The sequence below is a fragment of the Corythoichthys intestinalis genome, chromosome 9 (assembly GCF_030265065.1).
Source record: "Corythoichthys intestinalis isolate RoL2023-P3 chromosome 9, ASM3026506v1, whole genome shotgun sequence".
Lineage (NCBI taxonomy): Eukaryota > Metazoa > Chordata > Actinopteri > Syngnathiformes > Syngnathidae > Corythoichthys > Corythoichthys intestinalis.
The window spans coordinates 48,730,576-48,757,251 of NC_080403.1; the positions used below are offsets into that span (position 1 = coordinate 48,730,576).

At 41.7% G+C, this 26,676-nt stretch overlaps 1 protein-coding gene across 4 annotated transcripts in view; it reads left to right on the forward strand.

The window, feature by feature from the left end:
- Positions 1-26,676, forward strand: part of nav1b (neuron navigator 1b) — a 202,816-nt gene that overhangs the window by 38,543 nt on the left and 137,597 nt on the right. For 3 of the 4 annotated variants that reach the window (XM_057845417.1, XM_057845418.1, XM_057845419.1), the window contains exon 1: positions 20,701-21,668. The exons of the other annotated variant lie outside the window; for it this stretch is intronic. In XM_057845417.1, the coding sequence (XP_057701400.1) occupies positions 20,960-21,668 (709 nt within the window). In that variant the 5' untranslated portion in view covers positions 20,701-20,959. Of the gene's footprint in view, positions 1-20,700; positions 21,669-26,676 lie in introns of those variants that run through there. 4 annotated transcript variants of the gene reach the window in all.

Here is a 26,676-nt window from a genome sequence, read left to right on the forward strand (position 1 = left end):
AAATGTAATGAATTCAGCTGGAAACTATAGAACGAAAAAAATGTAAGTAACAAGGCGTTAGAGAGAGACTGGAACTCCAAAAGCTCATATGTTCACATAACACAACATACACACAACATAATCTTAATTAACTACTGTATGTACATAAAGAAAACGTTTACTTTTTTGGATGCCGCGAGCTACCCATACTAGCAATGCGATCAACTGGTCGATCGTGATCGACGTAATGAGCACCCCTGATTTAGCATATCAGTTAATTAGGTTCCTATTCGTGAGGAATGTAGCCCTGACGCCCGTTCACCAAATCTGTTTGGTCTTATTAATGTCCCATCCCGAGCAAAACGTGTACATGCAGGTTATGCTGTTATATCGTCCTTACCGATGTTAAGACCAAACCTACGCCCTTGATTTAAAGGATTCCATTCTAGAACATTTACTTCCTAAATAATAATTGGATGCCTTGTGTGAAACATTGCTGTTCTACAACTATGCATTTCCAGCTGTTGTGCGGCAGACATAATGTACTAATAATTCATGTGATTTGAACAAATATGCAACATCCATTTGAATCCAGATCTCATCCAGAGTGCACATTTGGAAGAAATGTACATCTGTCAAATCTCATCAGATCACTTTGAAATGTGTTTTGCTTATGCGGCATCTTATTACAGTTGAAAAAGGTCTTCAGTTTGTGAGGGGTTATGTTTGCGCACATTTTCCCTTTGTAGATGTAATTACCGTACGCTCGTAAACACGCGTTTTTAACACGCTTCTCCCCCCACGCCGGTCTCTGATTTTAAATTGAGTATGTCGTCATTATAGCGTCATCTTTGCAGCTGAGCGGTTCTAAAATATGACGCATCGCCAGCTGTGGAAGAGTCCATCCTAACAAACATGATGGTGGACAGGGATGGTCGCTTGGAAAGGGAATCAAAGCCAGATGTGAAGGAAAACAGCCTGCATGGAGCAGGACATTGTTTGAATGTTTTCTACAGAGGGAACATAGCAGATCAACTATACTGTGCTTTTGTAAAGTTTCTTGACACAAGGGAAAAAAAAAACTTAATAAACGACACTTAAATGTGCTATGGAATTTTCCAGCAAGCGACTTTACCATGATGGCAGACACATTTTTGGCACAGATCCATCAAAACGTGACAAAAAAGACTAAATAATCAAAGTGCAGGGAGTCCTCTAGTTACAACCGAGTTCCGTTCCTATGCTGCTGAATTTCCACGTAAGTCGGACTTCACGGTCAAAGTTGAAATTTACGTTAAAATCAGGAGTGAAAGTGGACCAGAACGGTCAGGAACACAGTTCCGGTGTAAGATCCAGGGCCAGAACGCGGTTACGGTATAAGATTCAGGGCCGGAATGCTGTTCCAGTACACGGTGCTTTGATTCCGAAAATGTGATGGTAACTGTCAAAACGCTATATATAAAAAAAATTAAAAAAAACATGCCAAGCTGCCACACATGCATTTCATCTTCAAGAAGAAAACAATCTACCAATATCAGATTTACATACACAAGTGTTAACAACAAGCATAATAAAGTCCTTGTGTAGAGTAACCCGTTTCCACCAATATTTATTATTTATTTTATTCCACGGACGGCATGGAGGTTTCCCCAGCTGCTGCAGTTATCTGAGTCTGACGATGATGAGTCACGTCAATGTGCGAATGCACGCAGCAAAGCAAAACGTCTGGACTTATTTATCTGTTCAATTGGCTGACATACTGACATGTGATCAGCAGAGATAGCTCTGATGGGTTCAAATGTGCATGTTTTCTGGAACAGCAAAAAAAAAAGTTGTTTCTGAAACCGCAAACAAAAAAAAAAAAAGGTTGTTGAATTGATGTGACAAAAAAAGGGCAATGCAACATAAAATGGATCAAATCTTTAAGAGCAACAAAAGAGTTGAGGAGGCTTATTTATCATATTTAGTTTTATTTGCTCTGATGGAGAGTTTTAGAACATCATAGTGTTAGGGATGTGCGACGAGAAGGGATCCAAATGCAGACACACGGGGATTGTGGCGAGTAGTATTTTATTGGTGATCACTAGAAGGTGGTTGATGTAGATTGCTCGGCTCGGGGTTGTTGATCTGGCGTAGTACGAGGAGGCTCGGAAGGGAGGCAGGCGTGGAATCCGACGAGGGGCGCGCAGAGAGCAGGACCTGGGACGAGAGCAATGTAGTCGTTAGCCGGTGATGAAAGATATCATAAATTGAGCGAGATACAACTGACGTGTGAAGCAGACGAGTTGATCGGGCGACGAGGTGGCGGCGTCCACTGGCTTTTATGGATGGTTGATTGGCATTGCCAGCACCTGTGGCCGCTCCACCTGTCTGTCGTCCAACCTGGAATCAATAAAAACATGCACACCTGCCGGACGTGGGCAGGTCTCAGAAGGAAGGGGAAGAGGACCTAACACATAGCTGTCAATGTGAACTCTGGACTTATATTTGTTCATTTATGTTAGGCTACTTATTCATTTCCCTATGATTTAAAAAAAAAAGTCAATTTTGGCAACAAACACTCTAAGTGGGTCTGGCGTGCCACGAAAGATGCGCATGCTGAAAAGCACCTCATACCCACTGTGCAGTATGGGAGTGGGTCAGTGATGCTGTGGGGCTGTTTCGCGTCCAAAGACCCTGGGAACCTTGTTAGGGTGCATGGTAACATGAATGCTTTGAAATGCCACTACATTTTAAATCAAAATCTGTTGCCCTCTGCCCGAAAGCTGAAGATGGGTCGTCACTGGGTCTTTCAGCAAGACAGTGACCCTAAACATATGGCCAAATCTACACAGAAATGGTTCACCAGACACAAAATCAAGCTCCTCCCATGGCCATTTCAGTCCCCAGACCTTGTTTTGTTGGCAAAAGGGGGGTTGTACAAAGTATTAACACCAGGGGTGCTAATAATTGTGACACACATTATTTGATGTCAAATAATTTTTTCTTTATGTGGGATTTTTTCCCCACTGAATGAATGCACTTGTATTGAAGGTTGGATTTTTCCTCTTTTTTTCCATTAAGGTCCCATATTATTTGAATTGAAAAAAAAAATATTAGAAGGTAAAAAACACATCTTTTTCAGGGGTGCCAATAATTATGGAGGGCACTGTATGTTCTTAAGTAGTTAAAATTGAGATTTGGCATTTAGTATGTGAGGAAATGAGGGAAAATAAAAATTAGGAGATGGAGGTTGGGGTTGTTGTTTTTGTTAACTTTTATTTTGCAAATCATTGAAAAAAATACATTATTATACAATGTATACATTATTATAATATTTTGAATAAAAATCCATTTTTGTATGCGTTATAGAAATAACTGTGCTAAAACATTTTTCTTGCGTTTCAGTTGTTGAAGAAGTTTGCCCCCCCCCACCCCAAAAAAAAATAATGAAAGAAAAAAATTCCGGGTAGTTTGTGCAAGAAATTCTAGCCACTTTCACCCCTGGTTAAAATACCTCGTTTAACAAAAACAAACTAAAATTCATCAAAATAAAAATCTAAGATGCCGTACTCACCATTACTCGTTGAGGTTTAGCTGAGCAGAAACTATGGTGCTAGGGACTGAATGGTGGACAAAGCAAGGGCCCTGTAAAGTCGAAAATAGGGATGTCCCCGATTCGATCATGTGATCGGAAATCGGACCCGATCTCGTAATTTTCAGAGGATCGGAATCGGGTTAAAAATATCGGGTTTTTAAAATGTATTTATTTATTTTTAGGTAGTAACACATTGGCTGCCATTGATGGCAATAGACATCCAATCCAACTTGATTGCGAGGGTCCAATCCATTTTGACTGGGAGGGCTGACAGCCAGCCCCGCAGTCAAATTGGATTGTATGTCGATCACTGTCAATGGCGGCCAATATGTTGATAACTAAAAATAAATAAATACATTTTAAAAACCCGATATTTTTTAACCGATGGTCGCTACGTTACAGCTACTAAGTTATGGCGAGCGGCTAGCCTAGCTTGTTTAACAGATGGGACTGGGCATTCGGCTGTTGAATGCCCACAGATGAAAATACAGTGTCTGCTTTAACTAAAACCACCCAAAGGTTGACAGGTTTTTATATTTTAATGAGGATAGCATACAATGACAGAAGGGTGGAAAATAAGTACGTGAACCCTGTACCTAAGGAGAACAATTGAAACCAATTTTTACCAAACACTTTAGTGAATTGTTTGGGAGTAACATACAACGTCATGTGTGGAGGAAAAATGGAACAGCTCACCAACATCAATACCTCATCCCCACCGTGAAGCATGCTGGAAGGAGCATCATGATTTGGGACTGTTTTGCTTCCTCGGGGCCTGGACAACTTGCAATCATTAATGGAAGAATGAATTCAAAAGTTTATCAGGATATTTTGCAGGAAAACCTGAGGCCGTCTGTCAGACAGTTGAAGCTAAAAAGAGGATGGATGCTGCAACAAGACAATGATCCAAAACACAGAAGTACCATAATTTCGGACTATAAGGCTATAAACTATACTATAAGCCGCAGCCCACTAAATCTGACACGAAAATGACATTTGTTCATAGATAAGCCGCGCTGGACTATAAACCGTAGCTGTCGTCATTGTATTATGGAATATTTATGCCAAAATATATTAACCGGCAACATTTTATTTGATCATGACGCTTTGAACCAATTGGCTGCAAAGCGTCATTGCTTCAAGAAGCTTAATTTGGCGATCACTGCTCCCTTGTGGTAGACAGTCAACCTCTGCTGCCACCTGCTGTCAACACTGTTGTCGTCCAACATGCCTCCTAGCATGTGTTGCAGCGCCGCAGATGTAAATATTGATCAAAATGTTCTGTGCTAATTATTTCTTCAGTTACTCTTCCAGTTGTTTCATTAATTGCTAGTTGTGGTATTTGGTAACACATTATTTGACAGTGGCGCCATAAGACTGTCATAAGACAATCATAATTATGACATGACAATGTCATGAGCATTTAGGAATGCTTATAACAGATGTCGTTTAGTGTTTTCCGACAAATGATTTCACTTTGAATCGATTTAAAAGATCCAAGCTCGACATAACAGAGTTAGTGACATAATTTGCCGGATGACACTTAATGACATCTGTCATAAACATTCAGTAATGCCCATAATGGTGTCATGTCGTTATTATGACGGTCTTATTACACCACTGTCAAATAAAGTTTTTATTATGAACCCAATTAAATCAACAAATAAGCCGCACCGGACTATAAGGCGCATGATTCAAAATGAGGGGAAAAAAGTAGCGGCTTATAGTTCGAAAATTACAGTAAATCAACTTCAGAATGGTTTCAGAAGAACAAAATAGACGTTCTGGAGTGGCCAAGGCAAAGTCCAGACTTGAACCACATTGACATGCTGTGACATGACCTAAAGCCAGGAATCTGACTGAACGACAGCAGTTTTGTAGAAAGTGTCTGGTTGAAGTTAATGCTGCCAAAGGGGGTGGGGTTGGGGGGGGCACAAAATATTAAATGTGATGTGATGTTTTCCCCCTTCTGTCATTGTTTGCATACTATCCTCATTTAAATATGAAAATCTTTAAATGTTTGGGGGGGTATTAGTAAAAGCAAACAGTTTTTTTCATCTGTGTGATTTTGAAATTTCAAAAGGTTCAGATACTTTTTCCATACCACAGTAATTTAGAGAGTGCCACAGATACAAAGGCTACTTCACAAGACAAATAGTTAAGCAACTGAGGTTTAAGAGGGCACATACACATTATTTGTTACCTCTGTGTAGGGGCTGCAGTCGGGCGGAAGGAGACTGAGTGGATGGACACTATTGTACTGTGCTGCATCGTGTTTCTACGTTTAGAGGACAGAGGGTGCTGTCACAGTGATTATGGCTGCATTGCTTAGGGGGGCACATGCATTACTAACATAATAACGATTAGGCCTGAACAATATTGGAAAAAAGTATTGTTGCGATTTTTTAGGGGTTTGCGATATATTGCGATATTAAAAAAAATTATATATTTTTAAAAAAAAATAAATTTTCACTTGATGATTTGAATAGCTGTTTGGAAAGACTTTGGATGACTCACCATCACCACAGTGTACAGTGATCCCTCGTTTTTCGTGGTTAATGGGGACCAGAACCTGCCGCGATAAGTGAAAAACCGCGAAGTAGCGCACCCTTTTTTTTTTTTTTTTTTTTTTTTTTTTTGTGTGTGTGTGTGTTTTGTGCTCAATGTATTTATTCAGATTTAGCGTTGGAAAGAGATAAATATAAGACATGTTTTTTTTCTCACTTTTCCCCCCAAAGTGATTTAAAAAATGTATATAAATAAATGGTTTTTAAGCACTTTAAATGTCATAATTATGATCAGTTTTAAACATACCTGTCCAACCAAATCATTTTTGAACAAGAATAAAGTACTGTAGTAGATAAATGCTTGGCTTTATTACATGCTTCTGTTTATCTACCTTAGCTGTGACAGTTGGAGTGACATGTAGAAATTTCAAACTCCTCATGATCACTTCTGGCATTTGTATGTCTCCAACGTCTCCACACACACACATTCATTCCAGCGCGGCTTCCTTGCAGAAACTGTTTAACAAGTTAAACGATGATTGACAGATGCCCGTGTGAAGTCTGCTTCTTTGGCCAGATCAAAGCCATCGTTAGCTTGAATAAGCAAGTGCCGCAGTGACTGAGAGGAACAAAGGGCTGGGAGAGGGAGGGTGTGAGGCTGTGCGCAGAGTATAAAGCAAGGCGTATATGGATTAAAAAAAAAAACTCGCACGTGCTTGCGATGGGACTATCGCGCACGTGCACACCACGATGGCGATGTTTAAACTATATATCGTTCCGGCTTAATAATGATCATGACTTAATAACCTTGATAAGGGCACTTGCGCAGTCAACACTCAAGGGCCAGTGCTTGAGCACCACCTGGTGTCTACGTGTGCACGCTAGTGATGCTATCCGTAGGCTTTCCATTCTGTTGTCGCTGTGTGACCGAGATTTGAGTGCCAAATTTGTTTCCCACATGTCAAATAGTGCTGTCATTTCCATTTTTTGACAAGAAATTTAGGACCTCTGAATAGTTTTCCTTCAAATCCACAGCTAAACCATTTTATTTTCACAGACTGGCATTAATTTATGGCAACAATTCTAATATTTTTAACGTTTCAAACAATTGTTGTTGACATCTTTTGGTACAAATTTAGTGAAGCATTACTTCCTTCCTCGTGACAGTGCGAACTCATCTCTCACTATATCCAAACAAACAACATAGCTGGGTTGCGGAAAATTAGCGTGGCGGGAATTAGTCACCCAGGGATTATTTATGTCCGCGGAGTTTCTCCCTCAAAGTAAACGCACTACAGAGTCGATCGTGGGTGTCTGCTGGGGGCTTCAAGTCTGCCATAAGTTGGAAGGACTTCAACATTTTCTCAGAAACTAATTGCCAGAACAAAATGCAAGAGTCCGTGTCCCGCCCTTGGTTGCCCTATTTAAAGAAAAGCACTGCTTTGGGAGCCTGTTGTGACAGACAGTCTTGACTTTGTAGTGTATTCAAAACTGAGTTTGCACATGAAGTAACTTGACATAATGGACAAAACTCCATTGAACTACTACTACAAAACTACATTGACTGTGTTAGCTAAAGTCTTGTTATATGATGTTCTGGAAAGCTGGTATAGCAATTATAAGTACATGTATTAGGAGTGGAAACCTCTTGGGACCTCACGATACGATGATCTGACGATATGGCGATACAACGATTATCGATACATTGGTCAGGAAATCATTCTACGATACTCTACAAACAACTAATAAAAAGAAAAACAAGCTTCTGCTGTTATTTGGAATGAGTTTATCACTAGTAGACGTCCAATCCATTTGAACTGAGAGGGTGGCAGCGAATGAACATTCGTTCATTCGCTGCCAGCCCTCCCACTTCAAACAGATTAAACGTCTATGGCCGTCAGTGGCTGCCAATGCCAGGCAATGAGGTAATTTTGGGCCATTTAAGGTCATTTACCTGTTGATTTTTAGTTACTTTCTGTTGATTTTGGGGTATTTTATGGGTCACTTTCTATTTATTTTGAGTCACAGAACAGGAAGTGACCTGGGAATCACCCAAATGAATAGGCAGTGATTCAAACTCAACAGGAAATGTAAATGCCCTAAAATGAGCAGCAAGTGACCTGTAAACAGTGTTGTTAATCTTACTTTAAAAAAGTAATTAATTATAGTTACAAATTACTTTTCCCAAAAAGTAATTGCGTTAGTAACTCAGTTACCTGAATGTAAGAGTAATTAGTTACTTGTAGGGGTGTAATGGTGCACAAAAATCTCGGTTTGGTACGTACCTCAGTTTTGAGGTCACGGTTCGGTTCATTTTGTCGTGACGTGTGTTGTTTTGATGCTTCTGCACATGCGGGTCTCTTTGCTGAGCGCATCTCGGACTGCGAATTAGTGCGCATGCGTGATACTTGAACGGTCTCAATTGACAAAGGCGGTCTGAACGGGCACGCCAAAACAACAGGTATGGCAAAAAAATGGATTTGTGCATTAAGACCTGTAGTATGAACCTAGCCTAAGTGACATCTATCATAAACATTCGCTAATGCTCATGACAGTGTCATTCCATAATAATGATGGTCTTATGACGCCGCTGTCAAATAAAGTGTTACCGGTGAATATCTTTGGTGTAAATATCCCATAATACAGTGAGAACACCTGCGGTGTATAGAGCCTACCCACGTACCACGTGCTCGCTGTATGGTTCCGCCCACTTGTCCGTCATTTTGACTCTGTATTAGCATTGTTTTCAATTGATGGCGGAATTTAAAATGCATTTCATGGAAGACCCGGTGCTTTCTGATGCCGCAAACTCACTGGATCTGTTGCATAAAAGGCGTTATGAAGAAAAGCTTCGTTCTATACAGTCGCCAGATCCATATTTGATGCCCAAATCGATGTTTTTCGACCCACTGTCTTCGCCCTGTCTGCCTGACATCTGCTACGCAGATATTTACAATTATCTTGTCCACACTAAAGCCTATTCTCACGAAAATACGAAAAACTTCAAGAGCTTGGAAGCATATAAATACTTCATTGCTGGTTGGGTGAAGCAGGTCCTCATCCACGAAAATTCGGCAGGAATCTATCTTGTGCTTGGAAAGGTGAGTTACGAAATTTTCAATTCAAAATCTTTTGTCTGCACCGGTCCGTTGTGGTGAAGAAGGAGCTGAGCCAAAAGGCGAAGCTCTCGATTTACCGGTCGATCTACGTTCCTACCCTCACCTATGGTCACGAGCTGTGGGTCGTGACCGAAAGAACAAGATCCCGGATACAAGCGGCCGAAATGAGTTTCCTCCGCAGGGTGTCCGGGCTCTCCCTTAGAGATCGGGTGAGAAGCTCGGTCATCCGGGAGGGGCTTGGTGTCGAGCCGCTACTCCTCCGCGTTTAGAGGAGCCAGTTGAGGTGGCTCGGGCATCTGGTTCGGATGCCTCCTGGACGCCTCCCTGGAGAGGTGTTCCGGGCATGTCCCACCGGCGGGAGGCCCCGGGGTCGACCCAGGACACGCTGGAGAGACTATGTCGCTCGGCTGGCCTGGGAACGTCTTGGAATCCCGCCGGAGGAGCTGGCTGAAGTGGCTGGGGAGAGGGAAGTTTGGGCTTCCCTGCTGAAGCAGCTGCCCCCGCGACCCGACCCCGGAATAAGCGGAAGATAATGGATGGATGGATGGAAAATCTTTTGTTCTTGCTAACATCCACAGTCAAGTCTAATGTATTTCATGTCATTTGTCAATGGAGTTAAGGCTTTTAATGTTTGTATGGTTTAGCGATAGCACTCTCACTACATACATACGTGTATGTTGTCGGCGATTAGCCTAGCAATGATCTTAATTGTGGTTATTTGTCAGCCCCGTAGACGAGGCCAGTTTCTTTCACTTGGTACCAGCTAAATATTATTCAAAAAATAACGATGGTGGAAGAAAGGGAAGTCACAAACATCTTGAATTTGAAACTATGTCGTACTACGTAGTATGTTGTCGGCGATTAGCCTCGCAATGATCTTAATTGTGGTTATTTGTCAGCCCCGTAGACGAGGCCAGTTTCTTTCACTTGGTACCAGCTAAATATTATTCAAAAAATAACGATGGTGGAAGAAAGGGAAGTCACAAACATCTTGAATTTGAAACTATGTCGTACTACGTCGTATGTTGTCGGCGATTAGCCTAGCAATGATCTTAATTGTGGTTGTCAGGCCAAAACCCTCTAAATATATATTAAATGCATCTTACCGGATATAAAATGACTACTACATAGTCTGTGGTGATTTTTTGGTGTCCAGTTTTCACGTCGAATTGCAGCCGTCCATTTCGCTCTCCTCTTTGGATCCCTCGGAATACGGTAAAACTTCAAGTCTCTCCTTCCATCTTCTCTGTTAGTGCAACCAACAGCCACACACGCCTTCACCATTTTGATTATTAATGTTAAGGAGCAGAAAAACACGCCGTAAATAGGAGAAATGTACGTAGCCGTAACAGGTTAACACTATGTTTTGACGGACAAGTGGGCGGAACCATACAGCGAGCACGTGGTACGTGGGTAGGCTCTATAGTCCGGTGCGGCTTATCTATGAACAAATGCTGTTTTCGTGTCAAATTTACCGTAATTTCCCGAATATAACGCGCACTTTTTTCCCAACTTGTAAAATCATGGTGACAGCGATGAGCACTCACGGATTTCCGACTTACTTTCTCACTTTCATTTTACCATATCAATACATGGAAGAAACATTTATTCATTATGATGAAACGAGCAAGTTATACAGCAGCCTTTAAAAGAAAAGTCACATCTGTTTTGTTTTTTCCTAGATTCTGGTAAGTTGGACAAGTTGTCAAATCATATTATTACCGTAAATATTGTCAGTTTATGGTAATGTTTTGAACTACCAATGTGCTATGCTTGTGCTGTGTTCAGTAAAATGACATTTCTGTATCTACTGTAGCCGTATGTTTGTAGCAACTAGCAACTGGGCGTTGTTTGTAGCCGCTGTCGGCCCGAGTCAGGTATAATTGTTTTTTTTATCTATCGCCATCAGTTGAACATGATATTTACTCTCGGTCCGTTCCTCATTGCGTCCCAAAGACCGCAGTGACTGTGTTTTACTTCCGCTTTACCTGGTATAATTCAATAATCGGAATTTGGATATTTGTGAATCGTTCTCTTCCACGGCCGAATCGCGAATAATCTAAGAATCGGAAATTTCGCACGCCTCTAATTAATAGCACCTGTTTTAACTCATTATCGGTATAAAAGACACCTGTCCACAATCTCAGTCAGTCGCACTCCAAACTCCACTATGGCCAAGACCAAAGAGCTGTCGAAGGACACCAGAGACAAAATTGTAGACCTGCACCAGGCTGGGAAGACTGAAATCTGCAATTGGTAAAACGCTTGGTGTAAAGAAATCAACTGTGGGAGTAATTATTAGAAAATAGAAGACATACAAGACCACTGATAATCTCCCTCGATCTGGGGCTTCATGCAAGATCTCACTCCGTGGCGTCAAAATGACAACAAGAACGGTGAGCAAAAATCCCAGAGCCACACGGGAGGACGTAGTGAATGACCTACAGAGAGCTGGGACCACAGTAACAAAGGCTATTATCAGTGACACAATGCGCCCCCGGGGACTCAAATCCTGCACTGCCAGACGTGTCCCCCTGCTGAAGAAAGTACACGTCCAGGCCCGTCTGCGGTTCGCTAGAGAGCATTTGGATGATCCAGAAGAGGACTGGAAGAATGTGTTATAGTCAGATGAAACCAAAATAGAACTTTTTGGTAGAAACACAGGTTCTCGAGTTTGGGGGAGAAAGAATACTGAATTGCATCCGAAGAACACCATACCCACTGTGAAGCATGGGGGTGGAAACATCATGCTTTGGGGCTGTTTTTCTGCAAAGGGACCAGGACGACTGATCTGTGTAAAGGAAAGCATGAATGGGGCCATGTATCGAGAGATTTTGAGTGAAAATCTCCTTCCATCAGCAATGGCATTGAAGATGTGACGTGGCTGGGTCTTTCAGCATGACAATGATCCCAAACACACTGCCAGGGCAACAAAGGAGTGGCTTCGTAAGAAGCATTTCAATGTCCTGGAGTGGCCTAGCCAGTCTCCAGATCCAAACCCCATAGAAAATCTGTGGAGGGACTAGATAGTCCGTGTTGCCCAACGACAGCCCCAAAACATCACTGCTCTAGAGGAGATCTGCATGGAGGAATGTGCCAAAATACCAGCAACATTGTGTGAAAAGCTTGTGAAGAGTTACAGAAAATGTTTGGCCTCCGTTATTGCCAACAAAGGGTATATAACAAAGTATTGAGATGAACTTTTGGTATTGACCAAATACTTATTTTCCACCATGATTTGCAAATAATGTCTTTAAAAATCAAACAATGTGATTTTCTGTTTTTTCCCCCCCCCACATTCTCTCTCTCATGGTTGAGGTTTACCAATGTTGACAATTACAGGCCTCTGTAATATTTTCAAGTGGGAGAATTTGCACAATTAGTGGTTGACTAAATACTTATTTGCCCCACTGTATGAGGGCTGCCTGTTTAAATCCTGAGATTTAACTGGTGTTTAGGTGTATGTTATATTATCAAAATAGTTTTTGTTGCATCTTATAATTGATTAGTTACTGAGTTGGCAGACATTGTGTAATGGCCCTACAAAGGAAACCCTAAAAACCTGAACCCTACAATGAGGCCCATAAGCGAGATGAGTCTGGCACCCCTGATGTAAAGTATGACCAGGGAAAAGTCAGAAAGCTGCGAAATTATAGGGTTGCTGGTTAGTTTTTTTTCTTAATGTGAACTTAATACGTTTTCATAGCCAATGTTAGGAAAATATTCCAATATGTTATTAAGAAATAGCGACTCGTAAACCTTACACTCAAGTACTAATTCCTACAATATTTATGGTATGTTGGAAATTGATATTTTTCAGCATGTCCTGTTTAAGAAATAATATGTTATACAACTGTTTGTGTACCATTTGGTGTTAGAAATTAACATGTTACTTTACAATTTTTCAAAGGGCAATGAGTACAGTTTGTTTTGGACTATGCTGATACCATAAGAAATGAGGGGTTTCACATGGTGCACTTCTTGTGAGTCCTCCTTTGTGTCATGTGGAATGTTATTATATCTTAAATGTGGAATATTTTAATGGAGGATTAAGCTCATGTGTCAGTAAAGAGACTGGTTGCGTGTGCTTGTGTGTTTGGGTAATTGCATGTTTCTTAGTTTTATATGTGTGGTTTTGGGCGTGTTAACTTGCTTACATTGGCAAATGTCACTTGCCGAGGCCCCTAAGGAGGACTTCTCCCCAAAAATCTTTTATGGGGAGTGAAAACCAGGGAATATCAACTAACAACTCTTGAGTACAAATTTCAGCGTACTTTATAAGGTGTCGACGTTCGCATGTTTACTGTTTGTGTTGTCTTGGGTTGTAACTCAATGTAATTCATATCATAGGGAAGCTCAGACTAGGGATCTGGAACTGGATCAAGGATGGATCCAGTTGCTCCAGTTGTTTCATCAACTGACGGTTCAACAGTTGTTGCAGCTTGCCTTGGCGTGTTTGATTACAAGAGTGGCTGCACACTTACACTTTGCCAAGTTTTGGAAATTTGTGTCAGTATGGTTGGATAGTGTTTGCAGTCCTTACAAAGACATTTTAAAAGCAAATGAAGTGAAATTTCCAGCAAGCTAGTAATGCTAGTGCTTGTATATTTAACAAGAATTTGTTGGTTTTATGTTGTCACAGCTGGCTAGTGAAAGCAAACACATACAGTGGGGCAAATATAAACTGATGCGTTCAATGTCATTGTAATAATTGGACTTTCCTACATACGGTGGGGCAAATAAGTATTTAGTCAACCACTAATTGCGCAAGTTCTCCCACTTGAAAATATTAGAGAGGCCTGTAATTGTCAACATGGGTAAACCTCAACCATGAGAGACAGAATGTGGAAAAAAAAACAGAAAATCACATTGTTTGATTTTTAAAGAATTTATTTGCAAATTATGGTGGAAAATAAGTATTTGGTCAATACCAAAAGTTCATCTCAATACTTTGTTATGTTCCCCTTTGTTGGCAATGACTGAGGCCAAACGTTTTCTGTAACTCTTCACAAGCTTTTCACACACTGTTGCTGGTATTTCGGCCCATTCCTCCATGCAGATCTCCTCTAGAGCAGTGATGTTTTGGGGCAGTCGTAGGGCAACACGGACTTTCAACTCTCTCCACGGATTTTCTATGGGGTTTAGATCTTGAGACTGGCTAGGCCACTCCAGGACCTTGAAATGCTTCTGTTTTCCGAAATTTCCGGGTCGCGGTGAGTCAGCAACCAGCACACTTTTGCTCAATCGACGATGTTTATTGATTAGAAAATGCAGAATAAATGAGATTTATTGATTACAATCCCACAAGAGCAAGCAACAAGCATCAAAAACAAGCATACAAGGGTAACGATGTCGCTAGATTGAGTTTGTCAATCCCAGAATCCCCGCGCTACCGTTACAGCACAACCAGGTGTTCCTTAGCAATGAAAATCGCTTACCGTGACAAATGAGCCGGGAACCAATGCTCCAGTAAGGCGGCGAAGGAACAAAGCCAGACGATCCGTACGTGACCCACTGGCGGACTTCACTGGTCGCCCGGAAATGCCCGGTTTTTGTAGGAACGCGCCACACGGGGGGCGGAGACGGCCAACTTCCGCTCCCAGGCGGCGCGGCCCCATTCAATGACAAACATTAAAGCTACTTTTGGGTCAGCCCCTCAAAAAAGGGGCTTTTCTTTGCGTGGTTCCCAGGTTGTGCCGTCCGGTAGCAGATATTGTGTTCCCACGGTAAATATTATGAGTGCAAAACAAGTTATCTCGTGAGATTCACTCCTAACTATGGAACCCAGGCATGCAAGAAACAATACTATGGTGCAAAACAAGTTATCTCGTGAGATTCCCTCCTAACTATGGAACCCAAGGTGAAAAACAATACTATGGTGTCGAAGTGGCGGACAATCTAGGTCATAGAGGCAATCATACATCACAAAGGCATAATGTAATATTTGCCCCCATCAGCTTCTTGCGAAGCCACTCCTTTATTGCCCTGGCATTGTGTTTGGGATCATTGTCACGCTGAAAGACCCAGCCACGTCTCATCTTCAATGCCCTTGCTGATGGAAGGAGATTTTCACTCAAAATCTCTCGACACATGACCCCATTCATTCTTTCCTTTACACAGATCAGTCGTCCTGGTCCCTTTGCAGAAAAACAGCCCCAAAGCAGGATGTTTCCACCCCCATGCTTCACAGTGGGTATGGTGTTGTTCGGATGCAATTAAAAATATTCTTTCTCCTCCAAACACGAGAAACTGTGTTTCTACCAACAAGTTCTATTTTGGTTTCATCTGACCATAACACATTCTCCCATTCCTCTTCTGGATCATCCAAATGCTCTCTCACGAACCGCAGATGGGCCTGGACGTGTACTTTCTTCAGCAGGGGGACACGTCTGGCAGTGCAGGATTTGAGTCCCTGGCGGTGCATTGTATTACTAATAGTAGCCTTTGTTACTGTCGTCCCAGCTCTCTGTTGGTCATTGACTAGGTTACCCCGTGTGGTTCTGGGATTTTTGCTCACCGTTTTTGTTATCATTTTGATGCCACGGGGTGAGATCTTGCATGGAGCCCCAGATCGAGGAAGATTATCAGTGGTCTTGTATGTCTTCCATTTTCTAATAATTGCTCCCACAGTTGATTTCTTTACACCAAGCGTTTTGCCTATTGCAGATTCAGTCTACCCCGCCTGGTGCAGGTCTACAATTTTGTCTCTGGTGTCCTTCGACAGCTCTGTGGTCTTGGCCATAGTGGAGTTTGGAGTGTGACTGATTGAGATTGTGGACAGGTGTCTTTTATACCGATAATGAGTTAAAAAGGGTGCCTTTAATACAGGTAAGGAGTGGAGCCTCGTTAGCCCTCGTTAGAAGAAGCTAGACCTCTTTGACAGCCAGAAATCTTGCTTGTTTGTAGCTGACCAAATACTTATTTTCCACTCTAATTTGGAAATAAATTCTTTAAAAATCAAACAATGTGATTTTCTGTTTTGTTATTCCACATTCTGTCTCTCATGGTTGAGGTTTACCCATGTTGACAATTACAGGTCTCTTTGATCTTTTCAAGTAGGAGAACTTACACAATTGGTGGTTGACTAAATACTTATTTGCCCCACCGTATGTAGGAAAGTCCAATTATTACAATGACATTGAACGCATCAGTTTTTAGAAGGGAATGACGACAATGGAGGTAAATGACTACTTTTCATGATTTGGCATGTGGTATGCTTACAACAGTAGACTTTTAAATCATTTTAGACTTGATTGTTGATCTTTTAGTGTCATTGATGTTGCTAGATGCCCAATTCATTTTGACAAGAAGGGTTGGCAGCGATCATTCGATGCTATTCTTTTCTAATGGCAAAAGCATACACTTTCAAATTTCAAAATGTATCTCATTGTGCATTTTTTATCCAATTCACAAAAATACAAATCAAAGTGCACATAAGTTGTATACTGTATTGATTTTTTTTTTTACCAGTACATCCCCCATTTATTTCCAATAGCCCAATTAAATTCCATTGGAGAAAAAAAATAACACCACATCAACAGGAAGGGACTTGAAAAAGCCCCCAAATCTAAAGGAAGTGACCCTTAAATGCCACCCAATCATCATGAAGTTATCCAAAAACGTATAGGTAGTGATGGTGGAATGCCTCAAAATGTACAAGAAGTAACCCGTAACCACCCTAAACTTATCATGACCTCTGAGGAGACCCAGCTTTCTCACACTGGGCCCTACATTATGCTGCAAAATGTGTTGGTAGTCTTCAGACTTCATAATGCCATGCACATGGTCAAGCAGTCCAGTGCCAGAGGCAGCAAAGCAACCCCAAAACATAAGGGAACCTCTGCCATGTTTGACTGTGGGGACGGTGTTCTTTTCTTTGAAGGCCTATTTTTTCCCCTGTAAACTCTATGATGATGCCTTTCACCAAAAAGCTCTACTTTTGTCTCATCTGACCGGGGAACATTCTTGCAAAACGATTTTGGCTTTCTCAGTTAAGTTTTGGCAAACTTCAGCCTGGCTTTTTTAAGTCTCTGAGTCAGAAGTGGGGTCTTCCTGGGTATTCTACCATAGAGTCCCTTTTCATTCAGACGCCAACGGATAGTACGGGTTGACATTGTTGTACCCTCAGACTGAAGGGCAACTTGAACTTTTCCATCCACATATAGGGAGGTTAGCCACAGTGCCATTGGATTTGCACTTATTGATGACACTGCGCACGGTAGACACAGGAACATTCATTCATTCTTTGGAGACGGATTTTTAGCCTTGAGATAGCCCATGCTTCTTCACAATTTTGCTTCTCAAGTCCCCTCACAGTTCTTTGCTCTTCTTTCTTTTCTCCATGCTCAATGCGGTACACACAAGGACACAGGGCAGAGGTTGAGTCAACTTTAATCCATTTTAACTGGCTGCAAGTGTGATTTAGTTATTGCCACCACCTGTTATGTGCCACAGGTAAGTAACAGGTGCTGTTAATTACACAAATTAGAGAAGCATCACATGATTTTTCAAAAGGTGCCAATACTTTTGTCCAGCCCATTTTTTGAGTTTTGTGTAAAATGATAATGATCCCCCCCGCCCCCCTTTTTTCTTTTTCTTTGTGTGTTTTTCATTGCAAGCAATATAAATGAAGAGATTACCACCAAAGCATTTGTCATTGGAATCATTTTCTATGAGACTTTGAGAATTATCTAACAGAAATGCTGGGGTGCCAATACTTTTGGCCAGCAGTTTACATCTTTTAGATGTTCATCAATGTGCACTGTCCCTATTAAAAAAAAAAAAAAAAAAAACTATTATCACAAATGTTATGAAAACATTTTATAAGTGTTGAAAAGTTACCTAATGTTGCTTAAATTCAGTAAGATGGTTAAAAACAAAACAAAAAAAGGAAGAAAAATATAAGAAGCAAAAGACATTCAGTTGAGTATTTGAAAAACGGGCAGTTATGAATATGCTGTTGTATACAATGACGTTTTTGCAAGTGGAAAAATGCAAATAGCAGAAAAACCACATTGAGCAGAATCACTGTAATAAGGTCATAAAACTATTACTGTTCCATCTTTACTACTGGAATAGAATTCTGTCTCAATTGTAGGATTTAATATGGAAAGAAAACAGTACACACATACAATTCACTGTTGGGTTTGTAGGGCTGTCCCGATCCGATATTTGGATCGGATCGACCGCCGATATACCCCCCAAAAATTACGCATCGGTATCGGATCGGTTGACACGGAAAAATTCCGATCCAGAATCTCGATCCAGTTTTTTTGAATGTCCGGCCCAAGTTTGCCAGCGCACTGATTCATATAATCCATTCCAGTTTTTTCTTTGGTTTCCCTTATATCCGGTCCGCATTTTACAGCACACCTTCAGCACACTAGCATTACCGTCTCCCAATTTACCTCCGTGGCATCTCCTACATTATGACTGCAATGTAAATTTAAAGTTTATCGGTAAAATTGTCAGCATTCACCTGAGCATCTTGAAATGCTCGTCTTTGTCAAAAAAAAAAAATCTCCCCATCATGCTGGGACTGCATCCAGGGCAAACAGCTGAAGGAAGTGTGTAGAATAGATGGAGATGGAGCAACAAAGTGTGTAGAAGATTGGGGAGTAGAAGCCAATTTTGGTTTAAAATAGTATTATTTGCACTGATTTTTTTTTAAAGCCTTGGTAGTTGTTCAGGAGCAGATAATTGATGCTGAGTTAATAGTTTATTTTCCACAGAGGTTGTCTGTGTGTTTTGCCTTTTTAAGACAGTTTACAATATTATTTGCACGTTTTACTGACTTAATATGCCATTTATGTTTGTTATTTATAACATTTGGTGTTTATCACTTAATAAACAGGTCAGTTTCTTGTTACCAACCATTTTGCATTATTCAAACTGACCTAATTCAGCTGGCTAGTTGTTATCAAGAGTACTAAAACTAGAGATGTCCTGATCGATGCCGATCGATCGGGTCCGATCATGTCATTTTCAAAGTATCGGAATCGGCAAAAAAATATCGGCCATGCCTTTTTATAATATACAGTATATATATTTTTTAATTAAATGGTTTTCTAATTGTATTTAACGTTACAGACATAATATGTTACACTCATCCTGAGTCTTTAGTTTAGGCTTAAGGTAGGGTTATCAAATTTATCCCGTTAACGGCGGTAATTAATTAAAAAAAAAAAGTATCACGTTAAAATATTTAACGCAATTAACGCACGACCCACTCACGCATTGTCGCGTTCAATCTGTAATGGCGCAGTTTTACCTATTAATAGAGCTAAAAGGCAGCGTAAAATGAGAACAGTGAATTTTGGCAGCCTTTGGAGCCTTTTTTTAATTGGCTAAAGCCTTACAATCCCTCTCCCTACAATTAGAAATATCGTGGGAAGCAATGTGGGGAAGAAAGGTAGTAATTGATCTTTTTCTTAACACCCTATGTTATTTCCCAACGCAGAGAAGATACTGTATATCAATTGGTACCACTACACACAGTCATGGTTGCACTTCCCATCATGCATTTGGGCAGAACAGTTAAATGGCTACAGTATCATTTACTGAAAGCTCAACAAATACACTAGATGGCAATATTTAGTCACAATTACAAAGTCACATTTATCCATTAAGAATTACAAGTCTTTCTATATGTGGATCCCTCTCACAGAAAGAATGTTAATAATGTAAATGCCATCCTGAGGATTTATTGTCATAATAAACAAATACAGTACTTATGTACTGTATGTTGAATGTATATATTCGTCTGAGTTTTATTCATTTTTTCTTAATGCATTGCCAAAATGTATCGGATCGGGAAAAATTATCGGGAATTGAATCGGGAGCAAAAAAAAAAAGCAATCGGATCGGGAAATATCGGGATCGGCAGATACTCAAACTAAAACGATCGGGATCGGATCGGGAGCAAAAATACATGATCGGAACAACCCTAACTAAAACCCTTTTCAACATGAGTCTGACAACCAAGTAAGTAGGCTAAATAATTTTATGCTCAGATCGGCCAGTATCTGTATCGGATCGGAAGTGCAAAACAATATCGGTATCGGATCGGAAGTGCAAAAACCTGGATCGGGACATCCTTAGTTTCTGTATTAGGATTCATTAAAAAAAAAAAAAAAAAAATCATCCAACTGCACCACCCCTACTTGACTTGTCAAATCAATAGGCAACAGGGTCAGCTCATAAATGATGAGCACAACCAACAAACAAGAGGTGAATGAGGTGGAGGGAGAGCAAGAGAACAAAGGCTTTGTAGAAACCGGTAGAAGAAGGTGGTCTGTTACAGTGGACTGCTGCAATTTTTTCGCCTTTCGCACCGAGAAAGGCGAGAATGTGCAAATGCAGGGAAAAGCGATGAAGAGGCGAAGGGAGGGGAGTGGGAGGTAAGAGAAGGAGGAGGAAGAAAAAGAGGAGGAGGGGAGCGTCTCTGCGTCTGCCGCCACTGTCATTCTGCTGCTGTTCGCTCTTGTGGCAGGAGAGACGCGTTACGAAGGAGGCGTGTGGTAGAGGGTGGGGAAAAAAAGGGGGAGCAAAAGCAGGAGGCTTGGAAAGGGAGCGCCCGGGCAGCACTGCAACAGCTGCAGCGGGAGGAAAGCGAGAGGGAGCAAAGGAAGGAAGGAGGAGGTTGCAGAATTGCTGCAAGAGGAAGCTTTTTTTTTTTCACGCAGGATTTCTTTGTGCCCTGAAGAAGGTCGCAGCGTGGAACCTGCCTTTTCTCCCTTGCCCGCTGATGCTCAGCAATCTGCTCCCATGCAGGAGGCATGCTTGGGAATAGTGTGAAAGGCAGGGAAGGAGATTTAAAGATGGATAGCTCCAAAGCTTACACCCAAGCAGATGGCAAAGGACTCGGCTACGGAGCCAAGAGGGCCAAATCTGGGGTGCCTCAGAGTACCCAACGCGGTGAACTCAAGGTTTACCGGGCAGGGAGCTCTGAGGGCAGGTTGCCGGTGGCGTCCAGCCTTCGCAAGCAGAGGTCCATGACCAACCTGGCCGTTCTCACAGATGCCGAGAAGAAGTTGCACCTGTACGAGCCCAAATGGTGCGATGACATGGCCAAGCCCGGGGTGGGCGGTCCGAGGAAGACGGGCAAGCCGGTGGGCAGGGTGCCAGGCGGCGGTGCCCCACTTTCCCGTAACCTCTCCAAGTCAGAGCACTCTCTCTTCCAAGGAAAACCCAAGCCCTTCGCCCCTTTGGCAGCTCCCTCAGCTCCCAGCAAGCAAAGCCGTATCCCTCGTGCTCCGTACGCAGAAGTGAAGCCCCTGAGCAAGGCCCCGGAGGATGGAAGGTCAGATGATGAGATCCTTTCCAGCAAGGCCAAGACTACTGCCAAGAAGCCAGGAGCTGGAGGGGACTCTGGCTCTAAGGGTCAGGGGGAAGAAGGTGGGGATAAACCCTTCCTGAAGGTGGACCCTGAGCTTGTAGTGACGGTACTGGGTGACTTGGAGCAGCTGCTCTTCAGCCAGATGTTAGGTGAGTGCAGCAGGGCCTAGTTCAGGCAAAGATTAGTATACTTGGATCAATCTGATTATCGCACTGGAGAAAGGCTTAGTGGTGGTGGTGGTACAATTGCTGATTTTTGATCAGCCAAATTATCGTGCGATCAATTAGGGATTTATCCACAGAACAGTTGCCAAGTCAGCTACCATAGACAGTGCTATATCTGATCCCTGTAGTTCTGTAGTTGACTGACAATTTGTCTAAGGTGTAGTGATTTGAATAGTCTTCAGCTCATCCACTGCCGGTGATTGTCAGAGGTTGCTTCGGCCATTGGTAGTGCAAAAATTTAGCTCTCTAATCTTCATGTATCTTGGCTTGATCTGATGAAATTTGGTTGGTCTGCAATTGACTAGGTGCTTATCCAGGTTATAGTCACTCTTATCTAGGTAGGAACTCCATTTCAGGATGTTTCGTTCGTTTGTATAGTGATTTCACTAGCCTCTGCCTTTCCAACCATCCGTCCAGTGCAGTGTGTAGTAGGGGTGTGACAAAATATCGAAATGGTGATATATCGTGATACTTTGTATCCCAAAAGGTTATCGATATGCTCCTGTCAAGAATCGAGATATTGTTTTAAAAAGGTGTTAAAAATTTTTTTAACAAATAAAATTTTTTAAAAAGGCTGCCATTGACGGTGCTCGATGCGCAATCCATTTAGACTGGGAAAGTTCGTTCATTCAAAACCAGCGCACTCACAGTCATTCGGTCCGATTTTCCGGGCATTTACAGGCCACTGGCTTTTCATTTTAAGGCATTTACAGGTCATTTCCTGTTGAGTTTGAGTCACTGCCTATTCATTTGGGTGATTCCCAGGTCTCTTCCTGTTCTGTAACGCAAAATAAACAGCAAGTGACCCATAAAATACCCCCAAATCAACAGGAAGTAACTGAAAATCAACAGGTAAATGATCTTAAATGGCCCAAAATTACTCATTGCTTGGCATTGGCTGCCACTGACGGCCATAGACGTCCAATCCGTTTGAAGTGGGAGGGATGGCCCTCCCACTTCTAATGGATTGGACGTCTACGAGTGATAAACTCAATCCAATTCACAGCAGAAGCTTGTTTTTCTGTCTATTAGTTTTTTTGTAGAATATCCTAGAATGATTTCCTGACCAATGCATCGAAAAACGTGTATCGCTATATCATCAGATCATCGTTATCGTGAGTGTGTAGTTCACCTTTATTCCTAATCAGCTGGAATTGGCTGGAAAATGGATGGATAGCAGGATAATGGCGCTTTGTACCACTGCCCCACTTGTGCGAGCGTCAATGAATCCTCAATGGGTGACACACGCCCCTCCTCGCAGGCACCACACGGCACCTGCTTGCACGCCGAAGCCTCGATAATTCACGCCCACGTCTCCAAATATTCACGCCATTTCTAAATTGTATATTGTTTTTGTTAGAAAACTAGATTGGATGGGGATTGCGATCATGTGCTGCGCTGCATTGTTCTTCTTCTCCCTCAGCGCATGACTGTAATTGTGTGAAATGTGCTTGTTTCCGATCACAACATAATTGCGAGGGGAAACACAAATGCACCCGAGGGCTCGGCCATGATGATGATTACCAGCAGCTTCATCTCGCCTGTCAAAACCTCCTGTTTGCTGCCCCCCAAAACAGAAAAAAATGGAACCACCGGTGTGCCATATTGAATACATTGTCGAGGCACAGACGTACGTTTAGCCTCCTCCTGGCTCCATTCATCTGTTAGGGCGCTGACAGATGGTTTGCACCCAGTGAGCAAATGACAAGGAGACGATGGTGTCTTGTCTTTGTGACGATAGAGGTCACCTTTTTTTAATAGAGGAGGCGATTGATCATGGGTTCTGACAACCCTTTGTTCTTTGGCAGGGTTCTGATGCTCAGTTTGATTAACACTGTCAGAAAAGTATTTATCTATGCGCTGGTGTTTGTACTATACTGTATTGCATCATACTAAGAGTTGTTTTGAATATCTGGTTTCAAGGACGTAACACATGGTCAACATGGTAGCGTAGATAAGATAATTAGTTGTGGTGTTGATGCACGCATGTTCCCGGTAACATTGTAATGAATACATCATCGCTGATTAAACCTATTTCACATGCTTCGTTACCAGTGTAGATGCCTCTCAGGCTTATTAGTTGCACATAAATAACCATAACCATCACAAGAAGTTTGTTTTTCATACATATGTATTTCTTCATGCAAGAAAGATGCACCTTTAACTCATTCACTCCCAGCCATTTTCACCGGAGCAAGGCCCTTCGCTCCCGGCCGTTTTACTGGATTTTAACTCATTTTGCAAGGCCCACAGAAAATTCTGTTCTATTTAGGGCTGTCAAAATTATCGTGTTAACGGGCGTTAATTAATTTTTTAAATTAATCACGTTAAAATATTTGACGCAATTAACGCAGATGGCCCGCTCAGACAGATTTAAATGACAGTACAGTGAAACGCTCACTTGTTGTGTTTGTTGAAATTCGCCCCCCCCCGGCCCAGACGCACCCGGGGACAGCACCAACCAAAACAAGTGCCGCTCGGCTGACGCCGCCCCGCGTGTGCCCGCCGGGAAGGCCGAATCTCGTGCGTCCTCTTATTTTAACTCTTTGTACTGACTCCATGTTTCAAAAGCTTGAAGAACACTCACCGAAAACAGGTTGACAATTTATTCGTCGGCAATGGTAAAAACAAGGCAAAAACAGACGGCGGAGGGACAATTCTGGATCCAAAACAAGGCTACATGTTTCCGAGCAGAAAAAATCTGTGTTATCTCAGTGTCCAGTCTTTTTAAAGTCTTTGCTAAGGCGGGCCTTGTCGAAGGCGTTTCTGGGCGTTGCTTTTGGGTCATCCTCTCTGTGGCCGGTTTTGGGCGGCTTAGGTTCGTGCGCGGATTGGGACGCCCGCTATCAACTTTGCTGTCCGGGCTGGTTGTACTTGTTTTAGGACAAAACGCTTTGTCCTTGGAGTTTGCTGGGAGAGCTGATTGCCAGAGTTGGTGCGTCAATCTTGTGATAAGACGGCATTGTGTATCTCTTCTATTTCTTCTCATTAAACTATGGTGTTCTATTTATTTTATATTAGTAGTGTAGTCTTACCGTAAATATGAAAATGATTTTATTTCCTGATTAATTATATTACGTGTGTTAGAGTATTGCAAACAGTTAGACGGTGCCTACGAGAACCTGTACCATATGTATGTGTTAGACTAATGCAAACAATTATATGGTGTGTGCGATGATGATATCCTTTCCCCTTTATGTTTTACGGAGTTTTGCCGCCCTCTGCTGGCGCTTGGGTGCGACTGATTTTATAGGCTTCAGCACCCATGAGCATTGTGTAATTATTGACATCAACAATGGCGGGCTACTAGTTTATTTTTTGATTGAAAATTTTACAAATTTTATTAAAACGAAAACATTAAGAGGGGTTTTAATATAAAATTTCTATAACTTGTACTAACATTTTTCTGTTAAGAACTACAAGTCCCTCTATCCATGGATCGCTTTAACAGAATGTTAATAATGTTAATGCCATCTTGTTGATTTATTGTTATAATAAACAAATACAGTCCTTATGTACCGTATGTTGAATGTATATATCCGTCTTGTGTCTTATCTTTCCATTCCAACAGATAAGATCTGGGGCTGTTTCAGTTAAAATGTCAGAGCTCTGTTAACTCATCACGGCATCCATGGAGTAGAATAGTATTTTAAATGAGCACTAAAAATCCTGTATAGTACCTTTAACCAAACACACATAATGACCGAGGAACTCTTTAAATCAGTCTGGGATATTGTTGTTGAGAAGTCCAATGTGGTTGAAAAAAATCTTTGCATCATAATGAAATGGAAATATGGCACCAGACCAAACCTGCCAACAGATGGATGTCCACAAAAAAAAAAAAAAAATCAGAGAGGTAGTGCAGAGATCAAAAGATGGCACAGGAGGAGCTGCAGAAATCCACAGTAGATGCTGAAGTATCTATTCCAAAAACCACAATAAGCCATGCACTACGTACAGCTGGAATACATGGGAGCGTAGCCAGAATAAACCAGTTACTTTCAGCTAAAAATATGAAGGCAGCTCAATTTAAGTTTGCAAAACGGCATGTGGGAGACTCCTAAAATGTTAGTGCTCCTGCCCAATGAGATAAAAACTAACCTTTTCGGCCGGCAAGAAAAACTAAAGTATGTTGTTGAGCACCCAATGGAACACATCAACACACACACACAAAAAAAAAAAACATGTCCACAGTCACTGGAGTACTGTTGTCAAAAGGATCGTGACGTGGCAAAGTATTGCAACTGAAATGTATCTGGAGACTATATTTGATTGTAAAAGTATCAATACTGAGTTATTTATTTGTTTTTGCTCTATCACCGGTCACCAGAAATTTGTTGTGGAGAGATAAATTATTGATTTTGCAAAATTCTTGATAGTAATGGATAGAGACATGCGGAATTTCCGATTCTTTGATTATTCGTGATTCGGCCGTGGAAGATTCGAGAATGATTCGCAAACATCCAAAGTCCGATTGTTGAATTATACCAGGTAAAGCGGAAATAAAACACAGTCAGCGTGGTCTTCGGGACGCAATGAAGAACAGACCGAGAGTAAATATCATATTTAACTCATGCTGCTAGATAAAAAAAAAAAAATGAAAAAAAAAAAACAGTAATACCTGATTGCGGCCGTCAGCCGCTACAAACAGCGCTCAGTTGCAAGTTGCTAGAAACATACCTCAACATACTGCTATGGTAGATATCACATATATCTAGAACTAAATGTGAAATGACAGACGACGGCCGCGTGAGAAGATGTACCAAGAACTAGATGCGAAATGACAGACTTTCCGCACAAGTAAATAGCAGTGCAACGGTTTGCGGTTCAAAGCCGAACCGTACGGTTTGTCCTGTACGGTTCAATATGCCTTTATGAACCGCGCCTTTTCGGTTTTGCAATTAATGTATTCCGAACGCTTGTGGAATGAATT